The sequence below is a fragment of the Hippopotamus amphibius genome, chromosome 7, assembly GCF_030028045.1.
Source record: "Hippopotamus amphibius kiboko isolate mHipAmp2 chromosome 7, mHipAmp2.hap2, whole genome shotgun sequence".
In the NCBI taxonomy this organism is placed as follows: domain Eukaryota; kingdom Metazoa; phylum Chordata; class Mammalia; order Artiodactyla; family Hippopotamidae; genus Hippopotamus; species Hippopotamus amphibius.
The window spans coordinates 142,654,856-142,682,584 of record NC_080192.1 but is presented as its reverse complement, the minus strand read 5'-3'; the positions used below and the strand labels follow the sequence as shown (position 1 = coordinate 142,682,584).

The following is a 27,729-nucleotide window of genomic DNA, read 5'->3' as shown; positions in this document are numbered from 1 at the left end:
GGGATCAGTGTCTGTGTTTTGTGGACCATTTTGCCGGTTGTCCTTGTTGAATAGTGGCCACATTTCTGCCTTTATCATTATTCCTGCTTCCTATAGAGTCAGTGGGTAGTTTTCCATATTTTGTGGTGTGTACACTGTGAAGTGAGAAATCTGTTTTTGAGGTAGTTGTGTCTCACTAAGAGTCAACAACTTTCCCAGTAGCACAGGGGAAACAAAAGAACGCAGGTTGAGGGAGCCGGGAGAGGTAGTAATCACTCCAGTGTGGCTCTTGGCTGCACGCGAGATACTGAGAGAACGCAGGGAAGTGGCTCTGCTTCCCAGGAAGCCACGGCGAGGGCAGCAGAGAGCGGCTGTTGAGAGCTTGGGCTCTGGGGCCGGGCCGCCTTGTTCACACGTTGGCGTCACCGCTCCCAAGCTGTATAAACCCCAGCAAATTATCCAGTCTGTCTGGGCCAGTATCTTTATCTATAAATGTGAAGAAGTTCCTACCTCAGAGTGCAGGTAGGAGAATTAAATGAGTTAATTCATTTAAAACGCTTATAGCAGTGCCTGCCTCAGGTAAGCACATAATAGGATAATAATAATAGCAGCAGCAGCAGCAACTGAATAAAGGTAGCTATTGTTATTCAAAATCATCTTCTTGTCCATGGACGTTTTCTGTGTTTACCAAAGTGTATCACCCCTTTTACTGCTCCTGCCTCTAAGACTCAGTGGACACCAGCGTTTGGAAGCAGTCCAGGCACGTCACCTAAATGCACCTGGATAGTTGTGTGACCATATGAGGTAACGGAATAGACACATACTTTTTATGGGCTGAACACCTTAGTAAAGTGCTTGGTTGTGCTTGTGCTGGGAGCTCCCACTGTAGAAATGTATCATTTGGTGTATTGGTTCCTGGACAAGCCAGTTAATTCTGTTAATAAAGGTCAAAAATAGGATTGATGATACTCCTACTTGAAATTGTCAAGGTTTGCAAGATCAGGCAGAGCTTGGAGTTTTATACTGATTTCTGATGACCCAGGGCATCTGTTAGGCATCCTCAGACTGTGAAGAGCACCCAGTGATTTCCACGTAAGAGACGTCAGCACAGCCGTGAACCACAGAGTCGAGTCCAACCCTGTTTATCCAGCTTCTGCTTGTCCCAAGTTCCTTTTATCAAACCCATTGTTAACGCTGCAAGGATCAACCTGTCGTCGTGGAGGCTGTGCTGTCTGTCCCCTGACTCTGAGCTCCGTGGAGAGGGGTCTGTAAATACAGGTCTGCCCAGGTGTAGACATGCGCGAGTGTGTATCTCCATTAACCCCAAACCCAGGGTTTTACAATTTCTTGACATGGCTGGTGGCCGCGGGAAGGGGTAAACGAGAACGATGAACTCTAAGACGTTTTATTTGGTCTTTCCTTTAGCAGCTCGGTGGGTGGGTAAGGTAAGCCATTCGTATTGGAAGATTTCTCTAAGATTTCCGAGAGGCATTTTGCCATTCAGAATTTTTTTTTTCCTGAAATTATCTTCTTATCCTCTGTCCTTTGCTTTTTTGGACTAGTTATGATAGTTTTTGAAATGGTAATAAAACAGTCACTTTTGACATATCTGTGACAAAAATGTATTGTGATCTCTTGTCACGATGTGTGGAGGGGGTAGGGGGTACATATGTGAATGAGGTGGGCTTTGTGGAAATTAAGTGACAGATGGCTGGCATTAAGGATTATGAATCTATCATCTGTCATTATTTCAGAAAGTGGGGAATATAATTTCTCTGTCATTTTTGTGCTGTGAGATTACTTTCTCTGAACGTGAATGTTTATACCCAGGAAAATACTTTTACAATCACCAGAAATTGAGCTAGGGGCCCATGTTCCCAGCTGATCAGGATGAAATGTCTCCGAGCTCTAGCCCAGGAGCATTTTAATCTCAGGAAGTCCACTGCCCTTGAGCCCAAAGTTGGGCCGGCATCACTTGTCCCCCTGTCCAGGTGGCTGTGTGGGCCCCCTGTGTCCCTTGCAGGGAGGGGCAGCTGCCCCTTGGGAGTTGAGATCCAGGGACGCCCTGCGATGTGCCTCCGTGATGCCTTCCACGGAAAACTCCTTCTGATAGCTGCCTTTGCAAGCCGGTGGAAGCCTGTTCTTGCTGTATTTTAATGAGGAATGATACTGTGGTTTCCTGTTCCTTTCCACCCATCTCTGTTGTCTTTCAACAGGCTAACCGGCCTCCTGCGAAGCTTAACCTATTAACCTGCCAAGTGAAAACCAACCCCGAGGAGAAGAAGTGTTTTGACCTAATTTCACGTAAGTTTATTTCTCAGACACTCTGCTGCAGAGAAATTATTTTAAACTCTAGTTCAGGGCATCAACCCCATTTCAGATGATGCATCTTAAAGAATTGGTTTCCAAAGAGAAATGCCTTTATTCAGGTGACTGCGTGCTTTCTCTTTCCGCTGGTGATCGGCTCAGGGCTTGAGTCTGAGGAGGGCCCTGCTCCGCTCGCGGGCTCTGTAAACCTGGGTGCGTCCTCGCAGCTTCCCGAGCCTTGGGTTTCCTATTTGCAAACGAGGAGATTATGCTCGATCAGCCCTCAAGCCTTAAAATCCCTTCACTTCACTATAAGAAAGGAGGACTCTGTCATCACAGCTGCCTAGCTGGGCGATGTTAGGTGGGCCGCACAGCTGGCGTGATGAGGCCCCCAGGGGAGCCCTGGAAGCTTTTGGGTTTGGAGTTAGCGTGTCTCCCCACCACAGAACCAGCATTTCTGCTCCTGTGCCACTGGTCTTTGTGGCTTAGACAGAAGAAGCAACCATCCTTCTCAGCATCCCGTCAGGAAAAAGGAAGAGGGCGAGCGATGTCTTAAAGAAATACAATGGCCTTTTGGTCTCGGCGGTTTTTGGTGGCAGGGTTACAGTTTGGGGGAAGGAAGGGGTCAGCTCCCCTTTCGTTTATTTATTTAATTTTATTGGCTGAGCTGGGTCTTCATGGCTGCGAGCAAGTTTTCTCTAGTTGCAGAGAGCGGGGGCTACTCTTTGTTTCGGTGCATGGGCTTCTTATCGCGGTGCCTTCTCTTGTTGCAGAGCCTGAGCTCTAGGCGTGTGGGCTTTAGTAGTTGCAGCATGTTGGCTCAGTAGTTGTGGCACGTGGGCTTCGTTGTTCCACAGCATGTGGCCTCTTCCTGGGGCAGGGATCGAACCCGTGTCCCCTGCATTGGCAGGCAGATTCTTAACCTCTGCACCACGAGGGAAGTCTCCCAGCTCCCCTTTCAAAAGGCAGTCAGTCACTGGGGATTTGGACACGAGAGTTGTAGAGGGAAGCTCTGGACCATGCATTTTGGGAAGATGAGTGCTGTTTTACTTGCCTCCATGTCCTGAGGATGAGGTGGCTGCTTTTGAAAGTGTATGTTGGCTTAGTATTACTGAGGGTAGGACGTTACTGTGTAATTGAACGCTCACAGCAAACGTAGAGGAAATGATTACCTGCTCCGCTGTGCTTGGGGAGGAGACGGAGGCCCAGGGTGGTGTCCTGTTCTAATGTACCTGGTCCTGAGCTGCAGGAGCACGTGGAGCAGTGTGATGTGTGGAAAGGGTTTGGGTGCTGTTTGTTCTGTTCTTCAGCTTCTAGACCGATTTGTAAAATAAAAATGGACTCTCTCCTGCTTCCAATCCCGTGTCCCTGCTCAGTCTAGTCAGGCCCACAGATTCACGTACCCTCCTCACTCTCAGATCCTTCTCTCACTCAGAGCAGTGCAGAACGTGGAGGAGTGACCATGGTTTAAAATGTGCCCCTAGATGGCAATAAAAATTACAGTTAAAGGGAGAGAACTTGGGGGTCGACGTCAGCCAGTGACTAGGGGACACTTGAAGGGCTGAGGCCTTTGCGTTTTCCGAAGCAGTAACCCATGAGAAGCGGCGTGTTACCCTCTGGTAGCCGATGGGCACTTAGTCACACAACCTGAGTCCTGCACACGGGGAGGTGGGCCCGCACGCCCTCGCTCACCCCGGTCACTCCAGCACCCCTTGTGGGGCCCCCGTTAGAGACCACGTGTGCAGAAGCATTTCTTTCAGGCTTGTAAACAGCTCCGAAGGCTTCGCCAGCCTCACGATTCGACAGCTGGCCAGGCCCTGAGGAGGAGCGGTGGGTGTGAGTGTGCCTCACTGCTGCAGGCGTGGCTACTGCGGGCATCTTGTTCCTTGCTCGCACTCTGGCCACCTGGCATCTGCAAGATTCCAGCAGTGTCTTTGCTCTGGTGCCTGGTACAGGATAAATACCTTCAGTCAAGGGCTTCCAGCTTCCGATCCCTGGATGGGCTTACTGAGTCTGGTCTGAGGCGCGGTTGTGAATTTTCCAGAGTCCATTGTCGTCTTTAAAAAATGCTTTCATCTCTTCTTACCACTGTTCTCAGTGGGTAGAATGAATCCCAGCCCTACAAATTTGGCAGCCTCAGCTAGTTTTCAAAAGGTGTTACTCCCCTGGAGTAGCTGTAGTGGCAGTGCTGTGTGGGTTTGAGTTGTTACAGAGAAACGTCAAAACCGGTCAGGAACCATCCAGGGAGACATGGCAAAGCAAGAAAACCCTGATCTGGTGAGCATCCTGAGAGGTGGGGGCTTGGCTTTGGGTCTGACTCTGCCTGACTTTACCTCCTGACCAGGCTGCTGGGGCACACCCACATCACCAGGACACCTTTGTGCTCGTAAAACATCTGGGTGGTTGGAGAAAGTCCAGCCGTTCTTGGTTTATAGGCAGCTTGAAAAGTCAAGCTGCAGATGGGCAGTGAGGGTGCTATTTGAGGTGTGGGTCTACCAGGCCTCCAGGTGCCACCCCTCCTGACCATCACCCGGAGGGCCCAGAAGAGGAACAGACTGACTGCTGGCTTGAACTGTTTCCCCGCAGGATCCTCCTTTACCAGTTTTTCCCCCAGACAGGGGTTCCCCACCCTGATCAAACTGTCAGTGGGCCTTGCTTCTCAAGGAGGACATCCCTGTGACAAGGCCAGTCCTTCCAGGAGCTTGTCCAATCCTCTTGCCTTCAGATGGACCCCACTGTTTACAAATTCAAGTCCTGAGCTGTTATCCTCAGGTCACGGTAGTCTCGCAGGAGAAGGTGCAGAGGATCTAGGTCAGTCCCCTGAGTGGACGGACCCACAGGGCGTCCGTGCCTCTCCAGGTCCACATGGAGGGTTCGTGGCCAGCTGGAGCCCAAGCCTGGGGCGAAGGAGGAGCCCTTCCGTGGACACCATCATAGCACAGCTCTGAAAACCACCTCTGTTCTTCTCCCTCTAGTTGAAGCTGCTAGAAGCCGTTCTTGGTTTATAGGCATCTTGAAAGAGTGTCCATACAGGGGAATCCTCATTTGGAAATGTTCACAGAGAATTTCCCCTGCTTCTCCACCGTTCACGTGTGAGAATACAGAATCAGCCGTGGAAATGGGTTGCTCCCCCATCTCCTTGATTTTCTTATGGGATCTGTGCCTGGTCCAACCGTGAAGTGGCTCAGGGAAAACTTGGAGGGTTTTAGGCCTGATGTCAGACCCGGCCTGTGGCGCCACCTGCCATGGTGGGGGCTTCCCAAGGACTCTGGGATCCACTTAGAGTGGGTGTAGACCTGCCCCCGCTGGCCCTCCCCCAGGTGAGGCTCTGCACACCAGGTAGAGTGGGGGCAGGGAACGCGGCCTGTCCTCTCTTCCCAGCAGCTGGTGGGGATGCCCAGCGTGGCCACTAACATCTGGATCACAGGATTACGTTTATTTTTCTGAACTTGACACAGTTCTCTTAAACCCTGTTCTTTCCCTCAGGAACAGGTTGGGGATAGAGGATGGGGGGTATCCCCTGGGTGTCAGAAAAAAGGTAGGAAGAGGATCTGACCTGGAGTCAGAAAACCTGACCCCTCGGGCACTGAGTGTGTTTGTTCCTGCTTCAACTTCTCTGGGCCTCAGCCTCCTCCCAGTCAGCTCACCCAGCATTATCCTAAGAACTAAAGTGCTTTCAGGAGTGTAAAAGCCACTGCTGGAAGGTGCCTTGTTCGCTGACTTTGAGGGGCACAGACATTTACTGTGAACCCCGAGGACAGTCCCTGCCTGTCATTGCTCTGCCCTCTGCAGAAGTTGGATCTCCTCCCTTTTTTTTTCTTTTTTACTTTTTAGACTTAATTTTCTTTTTTATGTTGTTGTTGGACTGATTGTAAACAGAGAATTTCTGTGTATCTCTTACCCACCTCCCACTAATCCTGACAGCCTCTTTAGTACAAGTTGTCTAATAGTTTTTAGTACATAATGTCAGCCGTGGCTGCACCTGTCAAAACCAGGAAATCTACGCTGGTGTGATGCTGTTAACCGAGAGTCTTACTCAGGTTTTACCATCTTTCCCACTAGTGTCCTTTTTCTTTTCCCGGATTCTCTCCAGGATTCCCCTTGCTGCTGTCATTTCATCCTCGTCTCCCACAGTCTATAGCAGTTCTGTATCTTTCCTTGTCTTTCATTACGTTGATACTTTGAAAATTATTGATCAATTTTTTGGTCATACATCCATCAGTTTGGGTTTCTCTGATGCTCTCCCACAGTTGGACTGAGGCTATACGTTTTGGGCTAAGACAACCAGAAAGCTTATAAGATACTCACTTTAGAGAAGGCTTTTACTCTTCAAAGGGCCGTGACAGTTGGGGGCCAACTCTGTAGTTAAAAAGAAATAAAGCCTTTGTAAGGACAGTGATGGTTTTCATTGAAGAGCCCCTTTCTGGCAGTTGCTCTTCTTTAGACGTGAATGGAGGAAGGGAGCTGGCTCGCTAATTTGCATTACAAACCCACAGTTCTGAAGCGAGGGCCTGTGAAGGGCGGGAGTACTTGATTGTATACAAATCATTGACTTCCTGGCAGAGTTTAGACTCTTCCTGAGGTTAATTACAAACCACTTTCTGTTGGAGTTGTGTCTGGATTACTGTCTGGGCTCACGGCTGACGAAACTCCTCTTGCCTGCAGATGACAGGACGTACCACTTTCAAGCCGAGGACGAGCAGGAATGTCAAATGTAAGTTATTTGGAGGTGGGGCTTTGGGAGGGCTGTTCTCCTTGGGATTTAACACACCGTCTGTTCTTCTAGATGGATGTCCGTGCTGCAAAACAGCAAAGAAGAAGCTCTAAACAATGCATTTAAGGGAGATGACAACACGGGAGAAAATAACATAGTCCAAGAACTGACAAAGGAAATCATCTCCGAGGTCCAGAGGATGACGGGCAATGACGTGTGCTGCGACTGTGGGGCTCCAGGTGACCCAGCCACCCCTCCCAGCTCTAGGGCATTTAAATCCTGTTCCCATTCACAGAATCCAGTCATTGATTTTCCCTTTCATTTCAGACACCCAAGTTCAGTACAGCCCAGCCTGAGCTCACGCCATCACACAAATGCTCACTGAGCTGTGTGCAGACTGTGTGGGGAAAGGGTGGGAAAAGAGGTCTTCCTCTGGCCCTCAGAGCAGGCCTGCAGGGGGATGGGGGGCCTGTAGCGCTGGGCCGATGTAAATGCTTTTTGAGTAATGAAAACAGCAGTGCACAGCGAGGGTGAGACCAGGGTCATGGTATTGGCTCGAGGCTGCTGTTTCTTCTGGGATTTAGTCCATCCTCCCTTTGTTCCATGTGCATTTAGATGGCTTTCTATCACCCACATTGTCTTAGCATTTTAAAACAAAAACGTCAGTCCAGGTACTACACTGTCCTCATCTAAGAAAAAGCACGATTCACTACCACTTTGTGGAGCTTCTGCAGCAGTGTTAAGCTGCTGTCTAGTCTGTGACCCTGGGAGAGCCACTTTGTTAGATGTCAGTTTTCCTGTTAGAGGTTGTCTGTGGGCCCCTTCCTCCGCTGCCACATTCTGTGAAATGAGATGTTTATTTCCGTGTTTTGATAAAGCCTACTTGGGTTCCATTTTTAGTGGACATCAATTATCATTGTAGATTGTAACAACCAGTATTTTAAAAGTTTGAGTTGATTTGTAATTCGGATGGAATGGTGTCGGGGAGCTGTGGAGGAGCGTTTTCTGAATATTTGTAAATGAGAAAGGTGGTGGCTTGGTTAGAATGTCATTTACTTTTTTATTCCTCTAATTCTATTACAATTTTTATTAAAAACAAACACAACAAAAATACAGTGGACAGCTGAGGAGTGCCATGGGGTTCCTGTTACCCTGGAGGCTCTATTTGGGAATGATTTGAGGAATTACCTCATGGGGTCTTGGACCATTAAAAACAGATCTTTGGCAGGAGATGAGGTGTAGGGAGTGAAAGTAGTGAATCGTGCTTTTTCTTAGATGAGGACAGTGTAGTACTTGGACTGACGTTTTTGTTTTAAAATGCTAAGACAATGTGGGTGATATAAAGCCGTCTAAATGTACATGGAACCCACCAAAAGCATGGCACGGTAGAATAGGTCTAGTGACGTGAAAACACCAGTGCCCAGAAGTATTTCCGAATTCAGATAAAATTTTTTAATTTGAACATTTTAAAAATAACCATAATTAACTAGTGACCAAGGTTGCAACATTTGCCTGCTGTGAGTTTCTGAGGGCAACAAGCAGTTGTAAAGAGAATTGTACTTCTGAGCTGTGATCACGTGCTCAAGAATGTTTTATTTTGAACTCTGTGTTTTCAGTAAAATCAGCATCTGTCAAGCATTTCTTGAGTGCCGACTGACACACAGTTAGGAGGCTTCAGTGAGTCAGTAAACATGCAGTGCGAGCGTGGGTTTGAGCCCAGAGAATGGCAGGGCTGCTGTCTGGCTCCGCAACCTCAAGCAAGGCCCTTCACGTCTCTAAGCAAGATCGGAGCCAGCAGCCCTATTCACCTCCAAGTGCTCTTGAATATGTTAAATAAGGTATTAAAGGAAAGTACCTGTAATTTCTGAAGCTCTCACAGCTTGAGCTATTATTGCTGCTGTAATTGTTTCAGCTCTGTGCTCTCTGCCGGTGTTATTAGCATCTTTGACATACAGATGTGTTAAGACAGTCCCCTAGGTGGTACTAGGCTTTGTCCCCTTTGCTGGTACCATCATCAGGTTGGTGATGGGCGTGGTCTGTATCGTAGCCAGGGACCTGCAGGCACTAGAGGGCACCGTGTCCTATTCTTGTACACACAGCCCTGTCCCTGGGGAGTGCTTAGGAATTGAATGGAAGGATGGGGAGGTGGACCCCTAGGAAGAGGAGGGAGAATAGATCCGTGCACAGGTGAGTATTGTGTGTAAATTGGTGGTAATTAACAATGAACGAGGGTTTCTGCTGCATCTAGGATCCAAAAAAAAAAATGCTCTTGGTGCATCAAAGGTCCTGGTTCAGTGACTATGCAAGAAAAAGTGCTGATCCCTGCCCTCTGCTTACAGGCTCCCATCTTTCCCATTCTCTCTGGCAGATCCTACATGGCTCTCCACCAACCTGGGCATCCTCACCTGCATCGAGTGTTCCGGGATTCACCGGGAGCTGGGGGTTCACTACTCCAGGATGCAGTCCCTGACGTTAGACGTGTTGGGAACATCTGAGCTGCTGGTACGTTTCAAATCCTTGAGTTTGGAGTGAAAACAAATGAGCCGAAAGCGAGGTTTTCATTTTGGCACTCGAATCCGTTTTGGTTTCTTAAAATTCCACTGGGCTGGTAGCTGTTGATATTGCCAAGTGGATTTGGGCAATTAGAAACTCATTGGTAATTATTCCTCCTCGGCTGCTAGTAGTTGACAGTTGCAAAGGCTTTATTCTTAAATGAATAAAAAGAAGTGAAGTCATAAAGGAGCATTGAGACTGGTGTGAGGTTTTGGGACAGGATGGCAGGGTCTGGTTCAGCCCAGTCATTAAGCAGGTGTAGAGCCCAGAGACAGTAAGGGACTCATTCTTCCTGAGTCGTCAGCAGATTTCTGCCGAGTCCGAGGTCACTACCTGGCTCAAGCCTCTGGTGGACTTTTCCTCTGCCCCTTATTGTTGCCTTTGGGAGAGATACTGGTATTTGCTTCTACTGCCTTTATTTCGAAAAAAAAAAAAGTCTTTCATTCTTGCTTCAGTGATAACACAGAAGCCATACGATATAGATCCATATTAGAAGGTTGGAGCATTTTCTGGGAAGTGACTTTCAGAACGTTGAGACTGTGGCCCCACCAAGGAGCAGGCACATCACACCTGAGTGGTGCTGTGGGGAACCTAAAACATGAGCCCCTTGGACTGTTTTCAGAGTCTATAAACTGCTGATTAGAAGACAGTATTTGAAATTGTTTCTTGAGGTAGCTGAGCATTGGACAGTAAATATTAAGTGGATATTGATTGCCATTGATTTTAATGTCAAGAGCAATAGTCTTGGCAGAAAATCAATTACTGTGGTCAGTAGACCTCTCAGGGGGCCATAAGTCTTATTGATGACTGTTCTGGATCCAACATGCCTGAACTTGTAATGCATTTAGAACTATCTTGTCAAATGCTTTGTGTCTTTCCAAGGAATTATGTTACAGTCTTTGTTTTTTTGTTTTTTAATTTATTATTTTTTGGGGGGTACACCAAGTTCAATCAGCTGTTTTTATACACATATCCCCATATTCCCTCCCTCCCTCAACTCCCCCCCCACCCTCCCTCTGTTACAGTCTTGAAAGACAAAGCTGGGAGAAACTAGAGTGGATTCTGGTAGTCCAATTTTAGTAGCATCACTGATTACTTCAAGTTTAAAACTAAGCTAGCCTTGGCGGCACCCAAGCAGCGTGTTCTCGGCTACACCGGTTTTTATTAATGTCATAACACATACAGCCTCCATCATAGAGCTGTGTGTGCAGGCGGTATCCTGGGTAACTGGTGATGGAGGAGATTTGAAATTCTCACAGTATATTTTCAGAGAAAGACAAATTCTCAATGAGCACTGGTAACTACAGCAGTGGCTGTACTGCCGTAGTGTTTTTTAAAAAACAGTTGGAAGCGTTAAGTGGTTTCTGCTGAAGTAATAATTGCTGATTTTGTGCAAGGCCCTTTGCAGAGTGCTTTGTGTGTATTCACTCATTTGCTCTTCCCTCTAACCCTGTGGTCTTGGTGTATTATCCCCATTTTATGAAAGAGGAACTGAGGCTTAGGATGTTTTAACAAGCCCAAGGTTACGTAGTTATCAAAGCACCAGGTCTGGGGTGGGGGCCTCTTTAATCTAATTCCAGAGCTCACACTCTTAACCCTTGAGGACTCGCCCTGTGGGGAGCACCTAAACATCACTGCCGTCCCTCCTCATCCCCCATCCTCATCACCAACAAATGTCTAATGGCTGGCTCTCAGGGAGGGAAAAAAGCCCTGCTTTGTAGTGTGCCCAGTCACGGGCTGGGAATGCTCCCACTGTGGCCATTTTCAGGCCACAGTGTGTTACTGAATGTGCGACAGGAAAGAGGTTTGGTTGCACACATTATATAGCAAGTGTGCTGCACATACACAGCGATCATAAGCAACTTCAGAAACAGGGAGAGTAGTAAGATGTAGTAAAATAGGCAGGAAGTGATGGCTTTGGAGTATTACTTGTTTTTTTTGTTTGTTTTCTGTTTCGTTTTTGAGGCTGCGCAACTTGCAGGATCTTAGTTCCCCGACCAGGGACGAACCCGGGCCCCTGGCAGTGGAAGCTCAGAGTCCTAACCACTGGACCGCCAGCAAATCCTCTAGTATAGTTTATTTGATCACAAGTTTATATAACGTAATTTTTAATAATGGCTGTTTGACAGCTGGCTCGTGTAAGCTGGTAGGAGCCTGATCCCATCACATCTCTTACACCTGCTGAAATAGGTCTCAGGTTTAACTGATGATCTGCATGAGACTCCTGCCTCCTGCAGAGGGAAGCACCAAAGCGGGTCAGGAGGAGAATGTTTCCATCTCATTGAGACGATGAGCTGACTTCCCATCCCTGGCTCAGGTCTTTGTTTCTGTCTCCCGGAGTCCCTGTGTATATGTTCTCTTAAGCGTTTAAAGGTTGACCAGCTCTCAGGCCTTATGGAGCGACCAGGCAGAAGCTGCTTAACTATGATCTGCAGATACTTCTGATGTCTGATCTCTGCCATGGCTTTAAACTCTCCCTCATCTAAGCCTCTTTTCCTGCGTGGTGATCAAAAGGCGGAGGCCTGAATCATGTGGAGTTTATTCCCACCCTCTCTCTGCCCCTGAACTCGCCTGTCTGGCGGTCTGGGGGTCTCCCCGCCTCTCACCCCAGCCCCGTTACTGCAGGCATGACACCACGCCCAGACCCTCACCCTCAGCCGCTTGTTAAGCAGTAAATGGAGAGTGTGTGTCAGGTGTCAGCACCATTTGTAAAGCATGAGAATTTCAAGCCTTTTTAAGGCACGTGGTTTTTTTATTTTGCTCAGTCAGATGCCTGAACAAAAGATCTCCTGAGGGCTTGACACACACACTTGTGTGCGTGTGTGTTTAGAATTACATCTAGCACATAGTAAGAACTATAAAGTACTAACTATCATTATTATCTCCTCCTCCAAGATGAGTAGAACAGAATCCTTCCAGAAAAATCACCTGTGTGTCCTAATGTGTGAACCCGCAGGGAGACTCCACCCTGATTGCTCTGTCTGTGAACCTTTTGGGTTCGCAATCTTGGGCTGGTGTGTTCATCAGAGTATGTTTTCTTGGGCAGCACGTGTTGATTCGACCCCTTGCGCCCTGTTAGAGAGAGAAGAGGTGAGCTGGAGAGAACTTGCTGGCGTGTCCGCGCGGCAGCCTGGACAGGGCTGCTTTCCAGAGCAGGGTCACAGAGCCACACACACGGATGTGCCGTGACAGGCGAGGGGTTTTTGCACAGCTCGATGGAGACAGCAGGTACACGAGCAGGGATTTTCATTTCCTGGCTGGCGTTGTGTTCTAAACAGACAGACGCTCACCCCATAAAGTGCCGCTGCCGTCCCCCCATATGGTCTCACCGTAGTCCTCATGATAGAAGTCTTTTGCTTAATTCCATAAATTATTTTATGGCCTGGGGTTTGCAGACAGTTTCCCATGATGGTGTGTTGTGGCGGCTTCACCATTTCCTTTTTAATTTGTTTTTGTTTCAAAGCATGCTTGATCCCCATGTCAAATGAGGGGGTTGCTGCAGCGTCCGTGAAGGTGGTCAGTTAGCAGCCATCTTTCCTTCCCTTCGCCTGCTTCTAGAATCACTTATTCACTGGAAAGAAACTGGGGTAATTGAAGTGTTAATTGGATTAGTTCAGGGAATCTGTGGCATTTTAACTCCCCTAGCATGCACCAGCTTACTATCCTTAGATTTCAAAGCAAATCTGCTTTCAGAAAACCTCCTGATAAGCAGCAGTTTTAAAAAGGTAAGTTTCCTGCTTAACGTAGGTTATGATTTCAGCTCTGACTTTCAGGTCCTACATGAAACAGTATTGTTGGTACGAGGGTCCTAGCATCATATGATCAGTTTCACATCATAAGTGAAATTAGTAAAGGAAATTTCAATATTATGGAATTGAATTTGAGTCAGTAATTTAAAAATCTTCTTCCATCAGAGAACAGGGTCAGAAACCCCCAGGAGCACATGTTACTGACTCAGGCCCATTTTGTGACTTTCTCCTGCGTCCTTGTGAGTTGTTAACAAGCTGTTAAACACAAGGTAGGTGAGCCGACAGCCAGATCCGAGAGAGAGAGTAGAGAGGAAAGCCCTCAGAAAGCAGCACGTCCTTACAGAGGACACCGCTGTCTCACCCGGGCCGGAAAGGAAGCTACAGGCTGCAAAATGCAGCAAGAAATGTAGAACCGGCACCGTTTATCAAGTGACTGTTATGCTTCAGGCATTGTCCTAGGTCCTTTGTCTTAGCTAACCTAAACAAGAACTCCATCTAAAAAAGGAGGCCAGAGCCTGTGTCCTATTCTTTTTTCTGACATCACAATTCTGATCTTTTTATAACCACAGACCCTACCAGAAAAAATGGAGCACCAAAACATATACGTGTATGTAATGTATAGTTATATTTGTACTACTTACTAAGAAGTGTATTATATACTTTGCAAAATATGTCAAAAGTAGAATTTTTAAAGGTTCAGGTGAAACATAATATCAAGTGTTTTTCGCACCACACAGTAATTTTTTTTGTGCTCCCTTCTTTGGAGGCAGCAGTTTAGAGCTCACTGCTGCTTCTTAGCTCTGCCTACCAGGCCCAGGTTCCTTCACTTCCCCAGGGCTTGTTTACCCATCTGTATGTAAAGGTGTGCCATGCGCTCCAAGCCTTTCAGCCTTCTGGGATCTGAGGGGGCCCAGTAGATAACACCCCATTTCCCTGCATGAATTGGGAACCACCTGAGAGATCAAAGATCTGATTTGTCACTGAAAGCAGCTGAATTGGCTGATCAGGTTCACATGTGTGGTGGCAGCTGAGCCCCAGACTCAGTCTCGGGGCCCAGGTGTGGGCAGAGGAGTAGACCCTCCCGGTGCTGCGTCCTGCAGGCTTCCTGTGGGTGCCTGTTCTTCTGAGCCCCTTCGGCAGGGAAGTCATTTCTCACTGTCCACTCCTCTCCTTCGGGTGCATAAAAACAGAGGAAGACAGAATGTCACAGAACTGGTGACCCTCCACCTGGAAAGAAGAAAACAGGGCACAGAAGTTTCCCCATCCTCACCCCAAACCCTGGAAACAATGTCTAGAGAAAACCTATAGCCTCTTTCTGGCTCAGGGGGCCCCTCGAGGGTAGGTGCTATGGGTCTCCAGGAATGTGTGACGTCTGGTCCCCTTAGGGCTCTTCGTGCAGTGAGGGAGACGCACACAGGGTTTCATGCAGATTCAGGGCATGAGAGAGTAGCCATCTAGGGCAGGTCGCTGCCAGCTGCTTGCCGTCCCGTTCCCGCAGTGCTTGGTCCAGCCCTCATCACGGCGCCCGTCCTTTTCTTCTCCATTCACCTCTATGTCGTTAGCCTCAGCCCGTTGGAGCAGGCGCGTGTGCCCTGCCCAGAGCTCGGCCGGCTTGAGCGCTGCGGGTGTGTCCTGGATGCCCCCGAGGCTCGCTTCTCTGAGACGCAGCACCTAAGCGGCCCAGGCCCCCCTCCCAGGTCTGCCGTGGCCTCAGGTCTGTTCGCTGAGGCCCCGCGTGCAGGACCGGTGCTCTGGGAGTGGCGAGCTTATGTGTTGGGGCTGTGTAACCAGCCTTCCTGCTGCCCTGGCTCCTGCCTGCGGGGTCTACTGGGCCCCACATTTTTATGACGTGACCCTGCAGCCTCCATCTGCAAATGCTTTGCTTTTGTTGATGGTTCCGGAGGGTTCTCTACAGGCTGAAATATTCGCTGGAACTTGGCGCAACTGTGAGGCGGCACATTTCTCCACGTTGGGCGAGTGTGACGCACGGCTGTGGTGGCTCCCTGGACCAGCTGTCCCCTAGTAAGCCAGCCAAGCCCGTGCAGAAGGGAAGCAGCTTTCCGATTCCGGGGGAATCCTGCTCCTCGCAACCTCCTACCATCTGCTTATAGACCAGAGGCTCCCAGGAGGTGGGCGCTGTGGCGTGTCCTGTCACTGAAGGTCACTGTGTGGTTGTGGGACGCTGTCCGCATTGCACTGAACGGGGGGGTCCTTAGCGTGCGCCTGGCTCTAAACCAGGGCCCCAGTGCTGGGCTTCAGCCTGGATCTGACACCAAGTGCCCGCAAGATCCTCAGAGCATTGGCTTGGTGCTAAGCCGGGTCCCCTGCTGTGTGCCACCCTGACCATCAGCCTCGTCTCCGGGGACAGTGCAGTGAGGCAACCTGGGGCTTTGCCACTTGACGTTGCCTTGAGGCCCCAGGGCCAGGGCTAGGGCTGCTGAGAGTTTGGGGCCCTGGGCTCCAGAAGCTCTGTTCACTTGTCAAGGACAAGGAAGAATTAGACTCCCCACCCGATTATCAGGCTGACCGCGTGCTTCTCACCCGTCCTTCGGCCTCCCTCCTGATCCCCTCTCACTTGCCACCAGGAAGTCCGGCCCTATCTGACCCAGATCCCTTCAGCTGTCCCGCTGGCCGGTCCCCCTGGAGAGAGAAGAGGCTGTTCAGGTGCAGCCATTCCTCCCAGGACATCCCCTCAGCCTGTGTCCATGTGACTCACTGAGGACAGAAGTGCCAGGAGTGTCGCTGCTCCCATGGCATCCTTCCCAGTGTGGAAATGAAAATGTCTGTTCTCTGCAAAGCACCTGGGCCAGGTGCTCCCTTTTGGTTTGTTTTGTTAAATATTGAATCTGAACTTGGTCAGGTGCTTAGCTGGGTGCTGGGGGTGGGATGGCATCCCTGCTGTTAAGGATCCTAGTCACTCCGGACTCTGCATCCATTTGGGAGCGTGCAGCTGCCAGCTGCCAGAGTGGCCTGGCTGAGACCAGCCACGGCGTTCAGCGCACGCCTGCCACATCCAGCACAGGGCCTGGGTCAGTGAGCGCTGGTGAAAACCTGCTCATTTCTAACAATTCAGAGGTTGATCGGCGGGTGAGAACCTTACATTGGAACAGATACTTTTTTAGTGCTTTAATGTATTGAATGCTTTCACTAAAATTATCCCATGTTATTATTATTACAACCTGGCAAGGTCGGTATCCATTTTATTATTAAAAAATCAAAGCTCAGGTAAACTGCCTTGCCTGTGGTCACAAAGCCGGTAACCAGAACCACAACTTGAACCTGAATCTTGGCTTCCTGGCCCAGTGCCCTTCCCGCTGTATGAGCCACCCCCTTGCTGGTGTAAGTAAAGGCTTTTAGATCTGTTTCAGCCGGAGCACAGGCTCTTTTTTGGAGAACGGTGGGGAAAGGATAGAAACTCGAGCTCAGCTGAGGTACCGCTTCTCCCCGTCCGTCCGTGGAGGCACTCTGTCCTGGGGATGTTTTACAGCAACACTGCTCTGTAGCAGGCTTGCTGCGTCTTGTCTCTAGTTTTATGGGTACCTTTGGGGTTTGGGTTTTGTCCAGCTTCATTAAAGGCAAACCACTTTATTGCTCTATTTCTTAGTGACCATTAAATAAATCATCAGCTGTGTGAGTAGTGTGTAGCAGGGGAAGGCATTAATAATTGAATGCCCTGAAATAGACTTTTGTTTTTGCAGCTTGCCAAGAATATTGGGAACGCAGGCTTTAATGAGATTATGGAGTGTTGCCTTCCAGCTGAGGACTCGATCAAACCCAGCCCGGGCAGCGACATGTAAGTATGGGGCCGACTGTTCTTGCTTTCTGGGCACAGGTTGGCCTTGTGCCTGGGCCCCGGAGGCAGGGGAATAACAAGTTTGGATGCATCGATTGTTGCTTCTTTAGGGAAGAAATTAGCCTATGTTGTTTATAAAGTCACTTTAACCTTTTTGGGTGTCCAAATAGAAATTTGGTTTTTCTTAGACGCCAGGGGAAAGCAGGTTTGCTGGGGGGTGGGGGGCGGGGCGGGGGGGGTCCTGCGTGGCGCCGTCTGCTGGTGGAGTGTGGGCACAGCCTCGCTCTGCCTCCGGGCGGGTAGCCGCTCTCCCACCTGAGTCCTCTCGCTGTGAATTCTCAGCCACTGAGAGGGTGGGTTGTCATAGAGACGTGATTCTGTCTCCTTCTTCTTCCCAATGCAAATGTCGAGTGTGTTGTTTCCTTCGAAAAATTTTTTTTTGGTTCTGGGTTACTGTCGACACAAAACCTGACTAAGAAGCTTCTGTGCCTCATCACGCGTCCTGCTGCCCATTGAGGGAGAGCGGGCAGCCGGGGCTTTCCTGCCAGTCTGATCAGAGAAGGCATGAGTCACCCAGCTCACCTGGCCCTTGAGAGAGAGGTGGGTGGGAGGCCAGCCGGTCAGGGCAGGGCCTGGCCTGCCCCTGTTCAGTGGGGGCCTGTCTGCCGCCTGAGGGCTGGGGCCATTTCCCTGCTACAGTGTGATGCCGGCGAGGCAGACGGGGCGGGGGCGGGGGGCCGGGGGGAGGTCCCAGGCCAGTTAAGAGGAATGACATTGAAGTGGTTTTGGCAAGAGAGGGAAAGTGAGAAGTAGGTGATCAGGGAGAGGAGAAAACTCACTCACCGAGACTGCCCTTCCCTGGGAATAGCCTGAGATGGACGTGCTGGCAGGGCCCCCGGGCACTGGGCAAGGGCAGGGAGTGGTGGCTGGGAGAGGGTTACAGGCCGCTGTGCTTCCCGGCCCTTGGCAGAAACATTTTGTGGGGGCGGGCCTTTGGAAGCTGAGGTCGCGGGGTCTGAGTCCTGTGGCGCTCGGGTGAGGTGACTTAAAACGGTGAGGTAGCAGGAGGCGCAGGTCCGTGTGCTGCACACCCTCATGGGGGCCGTGTCTGAGGCGAGCGTGTGTCGGTGTTGGGTTAGAGTCCGTCTGCGTTTCGTCCCGGAGCACACGTCGCTGCTGTGGCATTTCCTTGAGCTTGGGCGAGGTGTGATCTTAGGTTCCAGGCACCGGCTTGCAGAGCTGTTACCCTCTGGGTGAAGGTCTGAGTTCCAAATCTGTATCCTTACCCAGACCCAGAGAGGCAGGACAGGACATGGAAGCTGCATGCTTCCTGATCACGGGACCTGGGCCAGCCTGGCAACTTCTCCGAGCCCTTTTCCTCTAACAGAAACAGAGGTACAGCCGTCCCACCTCACAGAGTCGCTGGGACATACGTTGGGGGCGAGGGGGTCACGCATCCCGTGCCTGGTTGGTGTTGGCAGCCCTGCTTGCTCACCGTGGGCGTGGGCAGTGGGGCAGCATCCGTGCTGGGCGCTGACCCCACTTGGCCTGAAAAGTTAGGGCCTCTCTAGGCAGTTGGAGAGTTACCCCGAGGTGAGCTGACTCTACCTGGGATACGAGAAGGTGGGTTTAGGACAGGAAACGTCGTGTCCACTGCGGCACTTTACTTACTGTCTCATGTACACCTGCTCTCACAGTGAAGGGACTGGTCTCCCAAAATACTGTGATACTAATCAACTTTGAACAAAGTGTAGGAATACTAATTTCCTCCGAGTACCAGGGGTCCTTTATAAAAGCAGAGAACTCTTTCACTCTGGGGCAAGATGATTCTAAAAAAAATGAGTACTATCTGCTCTGGACTCTTGGATAGAAATGTTTCATCTGCAGTGAGACCCTGCCCCGCCCCCAGCCTTGGCACAGATGAAAGGGTGTTTCCTCCTCCCCTCTTTTTCCTTCCACAATGAGATGGCAGACGGCCATGTGATGGCAAAATGCCACCTGCTTTGGGGGGGGCAGCTGCATTGGGTCTTCGTTGCTGTGCACAGGGTTTCTCTAGTTGCAGTGTGTGGGCTTCTCAGTGTGGTGGCCTCTCTTGCTGCGGAGCACGGTCTCTAGCCGCGGACTTCAGTGGTGGCGCGTGGGCTCAGTAGGTGTGGCTCGAGGGCTCTAGAGCGCAGGCTCAGTAGCTGAAAGTGCCGCTTGCTTGGATACCCCCTCAGATGAAATTGGTCCTGGGGCTTCTGTGCTTCTGTAGCATTGAGCTCTATTTTAAAACATTTCATCCCACTGTACACTGTACCTAGGTATTTACATATATTTTTCTAATAAATTGCATCTTACTCGTTTTTGTGTTTCCCACAATATGTTGTTTGTGGTGAGAAATACATATATAACGAATCAACAAGTCAGAAGTGAAGCCCCAGCTCTGCAGCTGCTTAAATAAGCTACTATTTTACTTCCAGATTAAAAGGCGTGTCCTGTTCCTGGCTTTATCTCAGAGCAACACGCCATCTGTAGGTAAATCTGTTCAGAGGGAAGCCAGAGACCATCTCGTGGCCTGTGACTCCCCAGGTGGATTGGGGGTGTCGAGAGATGTAAATAGGCGGGAGGGGGCAGCTTCCAGAGGCCAGAGCTGTTTCTCTCCTGTCGTCCGGGGCCCTCGTGCACGCCCTGTCCTTTGGAAGTATAAGAAGCCCCTCTTTCTGGACACGTGCCAGATGCATCATTATATTAAGTTCATTTCCTTTTCTCCAAAAGCCTTAGCCTTTCCCAAAAAAGAGGGGGTGGGGGAATCCCGCTGGCAGAGTAACTTCCTCCATGAAGCCGTGGGGCCTAGTGCTGCCCGGAATAGACCTGTACCTGCCCTTGTGTGGGGTGACCTTCAGGGGATGGGACCCAAAGCCCTGGACAAGTGGATAATAAGTTTACAAAGTAAAAGGTCTGGTTTATCTCTAGCTCCTTCCTGGGGCTTCACAGTGATGACTGTCCCACAGTGATCACTGGAGCCGCCTAAGCCTTGACACCTGTCCAGCCCTGCCGCCTGTCATAAGGGACCCGTAGAGTTTCATCAGACAGGTTGTCGGTTGTCAAGCCCAGACGGTCCCCAGGCAGTAGCCTGAGTGTCACGCTGGCTGGGAGCCCCTGCGAGGAGAGTTCAGTCCAGCAAAGCAGGGTGGCCCCCCGGAGCTGGCCAGCTGCTGGAGGGGACCGGCTCACGTCACAGCGCTGTTGTGAGGGGCCGGTGGGCAGCACGTCTCCACGCGCCCTGTAAGGCCGCAGCAGCTGTCCGTGTGTGGGGTGACACAGAAAGTCCACCAGCACAGTTCACACGAGGCTGTGTTTACAAACACCCAGGCGGTGGATTTACTGGGTGAGGCAGTCAGGGTGGTGTCTGCCACCCTGGGAGCCTGGCGTTGACCTGCCCGCTCCTGAACCCTGCTGTGCTGTGGTCAGGACCCGCATGGGTTGACGTGTGGGGGGCTGGGGCCCTGGCAGTCATAGAAGCAGGTACGGTGGGCACAGCCCTGTGGCCGGGTGGGGGTGAGCGGTGCCCCAGCTGAGAGGAGCTGGTGGGTCCCACCGCCCGGGCCACCACCAGCCCCGCTTCAGTCTGTGCTGCCACAGTAATTACATCCAAAACCCTGGGCTGAAGGCTTCCGTGTGCCGCTTGTGTGATTCTGCAAAGCCCTGCGAGCAGCTGTGCTCACTACAAGGAGGTTGAGTGATCGGCCTGAAGTCTGCGAGGGGGGAAGCGTGGAGCCGGGGTGAGATCCGGCCGTGTGACCGAGAGCCAGGCCCAAGTGACCACGTGCTCTCGAAGCAGACCAGCAGCCTGGGGGGTGGGGACCCAGGCCCTTCCTTCTAGTTCAGCCTCCCCTGCCTGACCTTGTGAAACTTCAGTGCACCTCTTGCTTTCCAGAAAGACGGGAGAAGAGAAGCCTGGGGCTCAGTCCTCTCGTGTTGTTCTTCCTACATCCCTGGTAGATCTGTTAGCAAAAGTTAGGATTTGGGATTTGGAATTTGGTTTTCCCTGCCATTCTTTAACAGCTTTGCTGAAATGTGACTCACACAGCCTTCAGTTCGCCCATTTTACGTATAGCCCATTGGCTTTCCGTATATACGTAGTCATGCACCCGTCACCTCAAGCCATCTTAGGACATTTTCATCACCTGGAACGAACCCCGATACCTGTTAACCATCCCCTACTCTGCCCCCGCCCTCCTCCCAGCCCTGGGCAACTGCTCATCTGCTTCCTGTCCCTACAGATTTGCCTGTTCTGGGCATTTCAGTAAATGGGATCACACAAGGTGTGGCCTGTAGTGTTTGGCTTCTTTCATTTAGCTGGACGTTTTCAGGTCCACCCCCTTTGTGGGCTGTGTCCGTGCTTCCTTCCCTTTGTGGCTGAGTCTTGCCCTGTGGTGTGGACACGGCACCGTGTTCACCTCTTCATCAGCTGATGGGCACTGGGTCTCTCCTTGGTACTTCTGACTTGGTTATCACAAGTAATTAGCGTTTACTGTCCCTCAAAAATCGTGTCTGTGTTTTTATTGCTGCTGCTGCTGTTTGTTAAAGTCCTTGGAGTAAAATGCTGAGTCCTCTGGACCAGGAGCTGATGTTTTTCTTACTCTCCATCTTTCAAGTTCATGGGTACTTTCCAAGGCCCTAAGGACCTGCTGTGATCTCAGCAAACACGTCAGCTCAGGCACTTCTTACAGGCCATGTGCATTTGCACAGATAAGAAGACTTGGGACCACATACTTGGCCTAGGATCACACGCCAGTTGGTGGCGCAGGCAGGATTTGAACCTGGGCTTCTTTGGCTCCCTTAGAGTTGTGGCTGCTCCGCTCGGTGGAGAGGTGGAGTCTGTGCGCACGTGGCCATGTGAAGGCCGGGAAATGGACCAGGAAGACGGACCGTTCGCGTGGCTCATCGGGCATGTGGTGAGCCTGTCTGCCAGGCACGGCTCCCACAGTTGGGAAGACAGTCTCCCCTTGAGGCTGCCAGCCCCCTGACCTGGCCGCTGAGCCCCTAGACCGCGGCCTTGATGCCCCTTGTCTTGGCACCTAGAGGGTTTCCAGCCTCGTGAAAGTGCGGGCGGCAGAGCAAGCGCAGGTGCTGTGGGAGAGCCTCACAGCACCTGCCTCCTGCCTCGTGCTTCTCTGCTGGTGCTGCTGCTTACAAAGCGGGGCGGGGGGTGGGGGGGCAGTTTTTTTTTTTTTTTTTTAAGTATAGATGAATGGATGTTGGATGTTTCAGTAGAAGCCCTTAATCATTAACGGTGCAATTATGTTTGATTTTAGGAATGCGAGAAAGGACTACATCACTGCCAAGTACATCGAGAGGAAGTACGCAAGGAAGAAACACGCGGATCACACAGCAAAGCTTCACAGCCTTTGTGAGGCCGTCAAAACAAGAGATATTTTTGGATTACTCCAGGCTTACGCTGATGGTGTGGATCTTACAGAAAAAATCCCACTGGCCAATGGACATGTAAGAAAAGACATGTAAAAACAGAAAAGAAAGGGTGGGGAAGCGGGAGCGGCCAGACAGCGTCATCAGAAATGCTGACAAAGTCACGTGACTCTCTGAAAGAAGAGGCATTGAGTTCTGCGGGAAGAAATTAGTGGTTGATGCTTCAACCAGAACTGTCACGGCAGCTCTGGAAAGAAAGTCCATCCCTGGGGGAAGGAGCATCTTCCCAGGAGCCTAAGCAGCAGCCTCTGTCTCCTGAGAGTAGCTTAGGCGCCCCAGCCAAGCCTCAGCTGTGGCTCCCAAGGCCGCGCCAGGAAGGGGAGCTGGGGCAGGCCTGGTGGGCTTCTGCCCTCCCCTCCCCTCCTCCCCGGGGGAGCTTTGCCAAGAGGGCGGGATCTCACTGTCTGGACCCGCCTGCGGGAAGCCACCAGTGTCACGCTGGTGTGTCCTAATTCTCTTCCACGGAGCTCTCGCGGACGCACACTCAGCCCCTGAACTTTCCTTACCCTCAGGATGCAGGCGCACGGGACTGGGTCACCCTTAGCCACTGAGCACCTTGTGTGGAGCCTCAGTGTTCAGGTTCGAGACTAAGACAGGGAACTGCAGGCAGGGCACCCGGGGCCACGTGTGCTCAGCCTGAGCTGTGCTGCAGCCGGGGGCAAGGGGGTAGTCCCGGGCCGCCGAGCAGGCGGGGCAGGTGGAGGGGGCTGCTTTCCCCTGCCCCGTGTCCCTGTTACCTGGATCTCCCCTCAGCTCTCTTGTCCACCCACCCACCCACCTGAAACAGCCCTGATTCTTCTCTCCCACCTGCCAGAACTTACTTTCAGAAAAGGCAGTGGTGGTCATGTGCCCTTCAGTACCAACTGAAGATAGTCCAGGTGTTAGCATTGATGGCTTTACCCATAAGGATAGAATGAAAAACATGAGCCCTGTATTTAAAATACACATTTACATTTACCCAGGGAGCAGGTGTAAGAGGCCTGGGGAACCTTCCTGGAGTCTGAACTGAGACCCCTGCTTACAGGCAGACCTCGTGTTGAGATGCGGGAATGGGGACAGGAAGACTGAGAGGACTTCGCAGCGAAACCCCTGATTCCTCACTGTTTCCTGTGGAGTAAGGAGGAACAGGAACAGTCTAAATTGTAGGTCCCCAAGGGCAGAGTTTGCCATGGAGATTAAAGGGGCCCTAGGTATCTTAGAGATACGTTTTTCAAAGGAAAGACCAAGAGGCTTTTGGAAGAGAAATACATGATTTCACTTTGTGGACACAGAATTGAATGCCCCCCTTGGAATTCTGGAATGTTTCTGCTTGGTCTGCAGGAGCCGGATGAAACTGCCCTGCATCTTGCCGTCAGATCCGTGGACCGGACTTCTCTTCATATTGTGGACTTCTTAGTTCAGAATAGGTAGGTGTTCTAAAATTAGGGAAGGTGTTTGGTTTTGTTCCTTGGTATTTCTGAGGGTTGCCCCATTGCTTCAGTTGTGTGGCCAAGATGTGGGCATTTCCCCGGGGTCGGAATAGGAATCACGGGATAGGGAAGTGCTGCCAGGTGTGGGGTGTTCCAGCGCAATCCTGAAAAAGCCCCTTCCTGGTGTCTGCAAGATCCCGCATCTAGTGTCTGGGACTCAGGGAGATGCCCCGTCGACAGGTTTGCTGAATTCCTGTGAGGTGGGGGCCCCAGGAGGTCCAGGCAGGGCACCCTGAGCAGAGGGAGAGGGAAGGAGGAAGCAAAGCCTCTCCCCCAGCTGCTGGCTGCGCTGAGCTTGTAAACCACAACTCTGGGTTGTGGGCGTTTTGCTTGGTTGGAAAAGCTGTTATTTTTAATTAGAAGTTGCCGTAGCGGGGACGTGCACGGATGGCTTCCTCGGCCGCAGTCGTCCCGTTTGGTATGTTCTGCCTCCCTTGGTGAGGGGGCCTGCCTCGCAGCTGAAGGCCAGTGGTGAAGCCCTGTCAAGGTGTATCTGACTCCTTGGTTGTGGCTTTGGGTGGGTGGGTGGGTTGGGGGCGGGGGGGGTGGTGCTGGTGAAAAGCCACAGAAATTGCTTTAGATGGAACGGAAAGTTCAGAAGTGCAAAAGCAAGGAGAGATTTTTGCAGTTTGAGTCTTCTGGCTTTCCCACCTGTTCCTGGGGGCAGGAATGAAGACATGGCCAGAGGTAGAGGAGCTTGGAGGCGGTCAGCTCCTTCCCCAGGAGCCGGAAGTTCCCTGGACACCTAGGGAAGCTGCTCTGACAGCCCTGTCCTCTGATGGAGGCTGAGTGCCTGCCCAGTGCCGGGAGCGTGGCAGGGGCTCCGTGGCCAGCTGAGTGGTGCCATCCCCCTCGGTGCGGTTTCTCCGAGGCAGGAGAAGGGAAATCCTGGATTTCTCTGCTTCCAGAATGGGAGGAGGGCAGCAGGAGTAGAGGGAGGAGCAGAAATGAGGCTCCTTTTGTACACTGAAAATGTAGCTGCTTTTAAAAAAAAAGAAATAGTAAATGTAGCTGGTTTCCTCCTGGTGGAGCCATGGGCATCACCTCCTGGTGGTCACTCTTCTGTCCCCACATGTGTGTCCCGCTCAGAATGTGATGCTGGCTGCACTCCCAGGGCCGCCTCCACCAGTGGGTTGAGTGGCTCGTCCTGGGATCACCTGGTCTTGTTTTGTGTGGGAAGAACCTTTGTGGTCTCCTCACAGTTGCCCCGTAGCCTGTTTTCAGGGCAGCTCAGAGGAGCCTGGGGACTCTGAACTTTGGAAAAGTGGCTTTTCCCCTTCCTCTCAAGAGTGTTGTCAGTAAGATGGGAAAAGCTCACCCTGTACGTCTGTGTGGGACAGACTGGGCAAGTCACCAGGCTTCCTGAGGCCCAGGCGGGCACTGCCAGTGAAGCGAAAGGGATGCCAGGCTCACCTACCTGCCCCACTCGGGTGTACACAGGTGGCGGGCTCTGCCATTTTTGTTCCCTGATGGCCTTGAGCCGAGGCCTCCTCGTGCACACAAGCAGATCTGGCGCTGTGGCTCCACGCCCTGGAGGAGGGAGGATTGAGAGAAAGACCCTGCCCTCGGCCACTCTGAGCGCGGGCTGCTCTCCCGCCCACGGGCCCCAGTGCTCGCCCGGCAGCCCCAGTCCTCCGGCTTGTGACTCACTGTTCTCCTCTGTCCCCGTCCTTCCAGTGGGAACCTGGACAAACAGACGGGGAAGGGCAGCACGGCCCTGCACTACTGCTGCCTGACCGACAGCGCCGAGTGCCTGAAGCTGCTGCTGCGGGGCAAGGCCTCCATCGGCATCGGTGAGCCTCCCGCCCCCGCAGCGCCAGCCGGGGCTCTGGGCAGAGCTGGGGAGTCAGTCCCGCCCAGCAGAGAGAGAGGCCCGCTCTGCAAGGCTGCTGTGGTCTCGTATTTATCAGCAGTTTTCCTCCGCTGTCTTGTAGGCTTGCCGCCACGTGCAGGCATTTTCTGAGAGGCAGAGGATGGCGCTGTAGCGGTCGCTGGTGCCCAGGTGAACTTGGATGCGGTTTGGGCATCTCGCCCTCCGGTTCATGACCCACACCTGGGAGCAGACTGAGCCCCTCACTGGCTCTGGGTGGGCGTGGTTACTGGCAGGAGTCGCTGTTCACTGCCCCTGCGTGCACTGGCACCGAGCCTCCTGCACGAGGGGCCGTGTCTGGTTGGTCTTCATCCCTCTCTCCCCCATGGGACCTTGACCTGCAGCCAGCCAGGCACAGTCTAGCCCGAGGGCATCTGGTGTCCTGAGGAGGAGCTTTTGAAGAACTGGTAAACAGCAAAGAGTGGAAAGGAGGCACACGCCTGCTTGAGCCAAGTTGGGTTTTTTTCTTTTTTAATTAATCATTAAACCTCGACTGAGGCGTATTTAGAAGAAAATACACAATTCCAAATCTACAGACTGCTTAAAAGGAGGTATAAAGTTTTTTACAGTGAGATGCCTGGAGCTAGATTAGCAGTGCTTTTGGTTAGAGAATTACCATGAACTGCTTAATTCAATGACATACTTTGGCTATTTACTTACATTAATTGGCCACTTCAGTGGTTTTGTTTTCATGGTTAGCTCAAACCTTGTCTCTTAAAACCTTTTGACTCCACGCTGCTGCATTTCTGTGCGGTTTCAGGACAGCTCAGCACCGACTGGGGCAAACTAGCTGGGTTTCCTGAGTTGTGTTCAGTTTCATTAGTGTTGCTTCGCTGGATCTTTGTTTAATTGCCTCTCAGTGTCAGAGCTTTGCTTGTTTTTGTCGTAACGTGTCTGCCTCCGCCTCTTAGCTAATGAGTCCGGAGAGACGCCGCTGGACATCGCCAAGCGCCTCAGGCATGAGCGCTGTGAGGAGCTGGTAAGTCCCCCCCGGCGTGGACAGGGCAGGGTGGCAGGGGTGGGGGTTCTCTCGGCACCCCACAAGAGGGTCCTGAGCAGATGCCAGTGTCTAGAGGGGACGGCTCAGAAAAAGCATCCCAGGGCACCTTCAGAGAGGAGGTGACCAGCTGCCCTGTGGTGACACGCGTGAGTATGTGCAGGCTGGACCTGTCGATGGCGGCCCTGGCCGTGTCTGGGGTGAGTGGAGCCCCGCCCCCTGGGTCAGACTACCCCGGTTTGTGGGGACTCCACCGCTGTGACGTGGGAAGGGCACGCCAGCTTTCTCCGCTGTGCCTTATTTGTAGAGTGGAGTCAGCGACACCCATTTGCAGGGTGGTTGTGGGAACTATTGGTGAACTCTGTCAAGCAGTGGACATGTGCTTAGTGCTCAGTAAATAGAGCCATTAACAGTCGATGCTATAGAGCTGTAGGATGAGAAACAGGTATTACCCTAAGCACCGTATGTCCGTTAACTCATTTAATCTTGATAATTACCTTAGGACATTAATTAGTAGGTACCTGCTGTTACCCCATTTTACAGATGAGCCAGGTACAGAAGGTTAAGTGACTTGCCCAAGACCACATGGCTACTACCTGGGTTTCGAGAAAATTAAGACCCTAATGTGCTGAGACAGCCATTTATCCAGTGGGTTAACATCTCTCCTGTGCACCTAGAATGGAGCTGGTGTCTGCCTTCCTAGAGAGAATTGAGAAAATAGTCACTCACGTCATGTTCTGCAGGGCTTCATCCTCTCGTGCTGGTCAGGAAAAGCAGGGTTAACAGTTAGTGGGCACGTTCCTTCTCAGATTGAGGTGCTCCCACG

General features: G+C 51.4%; 1 protein-coding gene across 2 annotated transcripts in view; it reads left to right on the top strand.

Annotated features, from left to right (window-relative positions):
- The window catches only part of ASAP2 (ArfGAP with SH3 domain, ankyrin repeat and PH domain 2), a 167,956-nt gene that overhangs the window by 121,508 nt on the left and 18,719 nt on the right, over window positions 1–27,729 (top strand). For both annotated transcript variants that reach the window (XM_057742112.1, XM_057742113.1), the window contains exons 12-20: window positions 2,196–2,283; window positions 6,952–7,000; window positions 7,073–7,239; window positions 9,369–9,502; window positions 17,001–17,095; window positions 22,396–22,585; window positions 23,888–23,973; window positions 25,714–25,829; window positions 26,818–26,885. In XM_057742112.1, coding sequence (XP_057598095.1) covers window positions 2,196–2,283; window positions 6,952–7,000; window positions 7,073–7,239; window positions 9,369–9,502; window positions 17,001–17,095; window positions 22,396–22,585; window positions 23,888–23,973; window positions 25,714–25,829; window positions 26,818–26,885 — 993 coding nt within the window. The remainder of the gene's footprint in view (window positions 1–2,195; window positions 2,284–6,951; window positions 7,001–7,072; window positions 7,240–9,368; window positions 9,503–17,000; window positions 17,096–22,395; window positions 22,586–23,887; window positions 23,974–25,713; window positions 25,830–26,817; window positions 26,886–27,729) is intronic.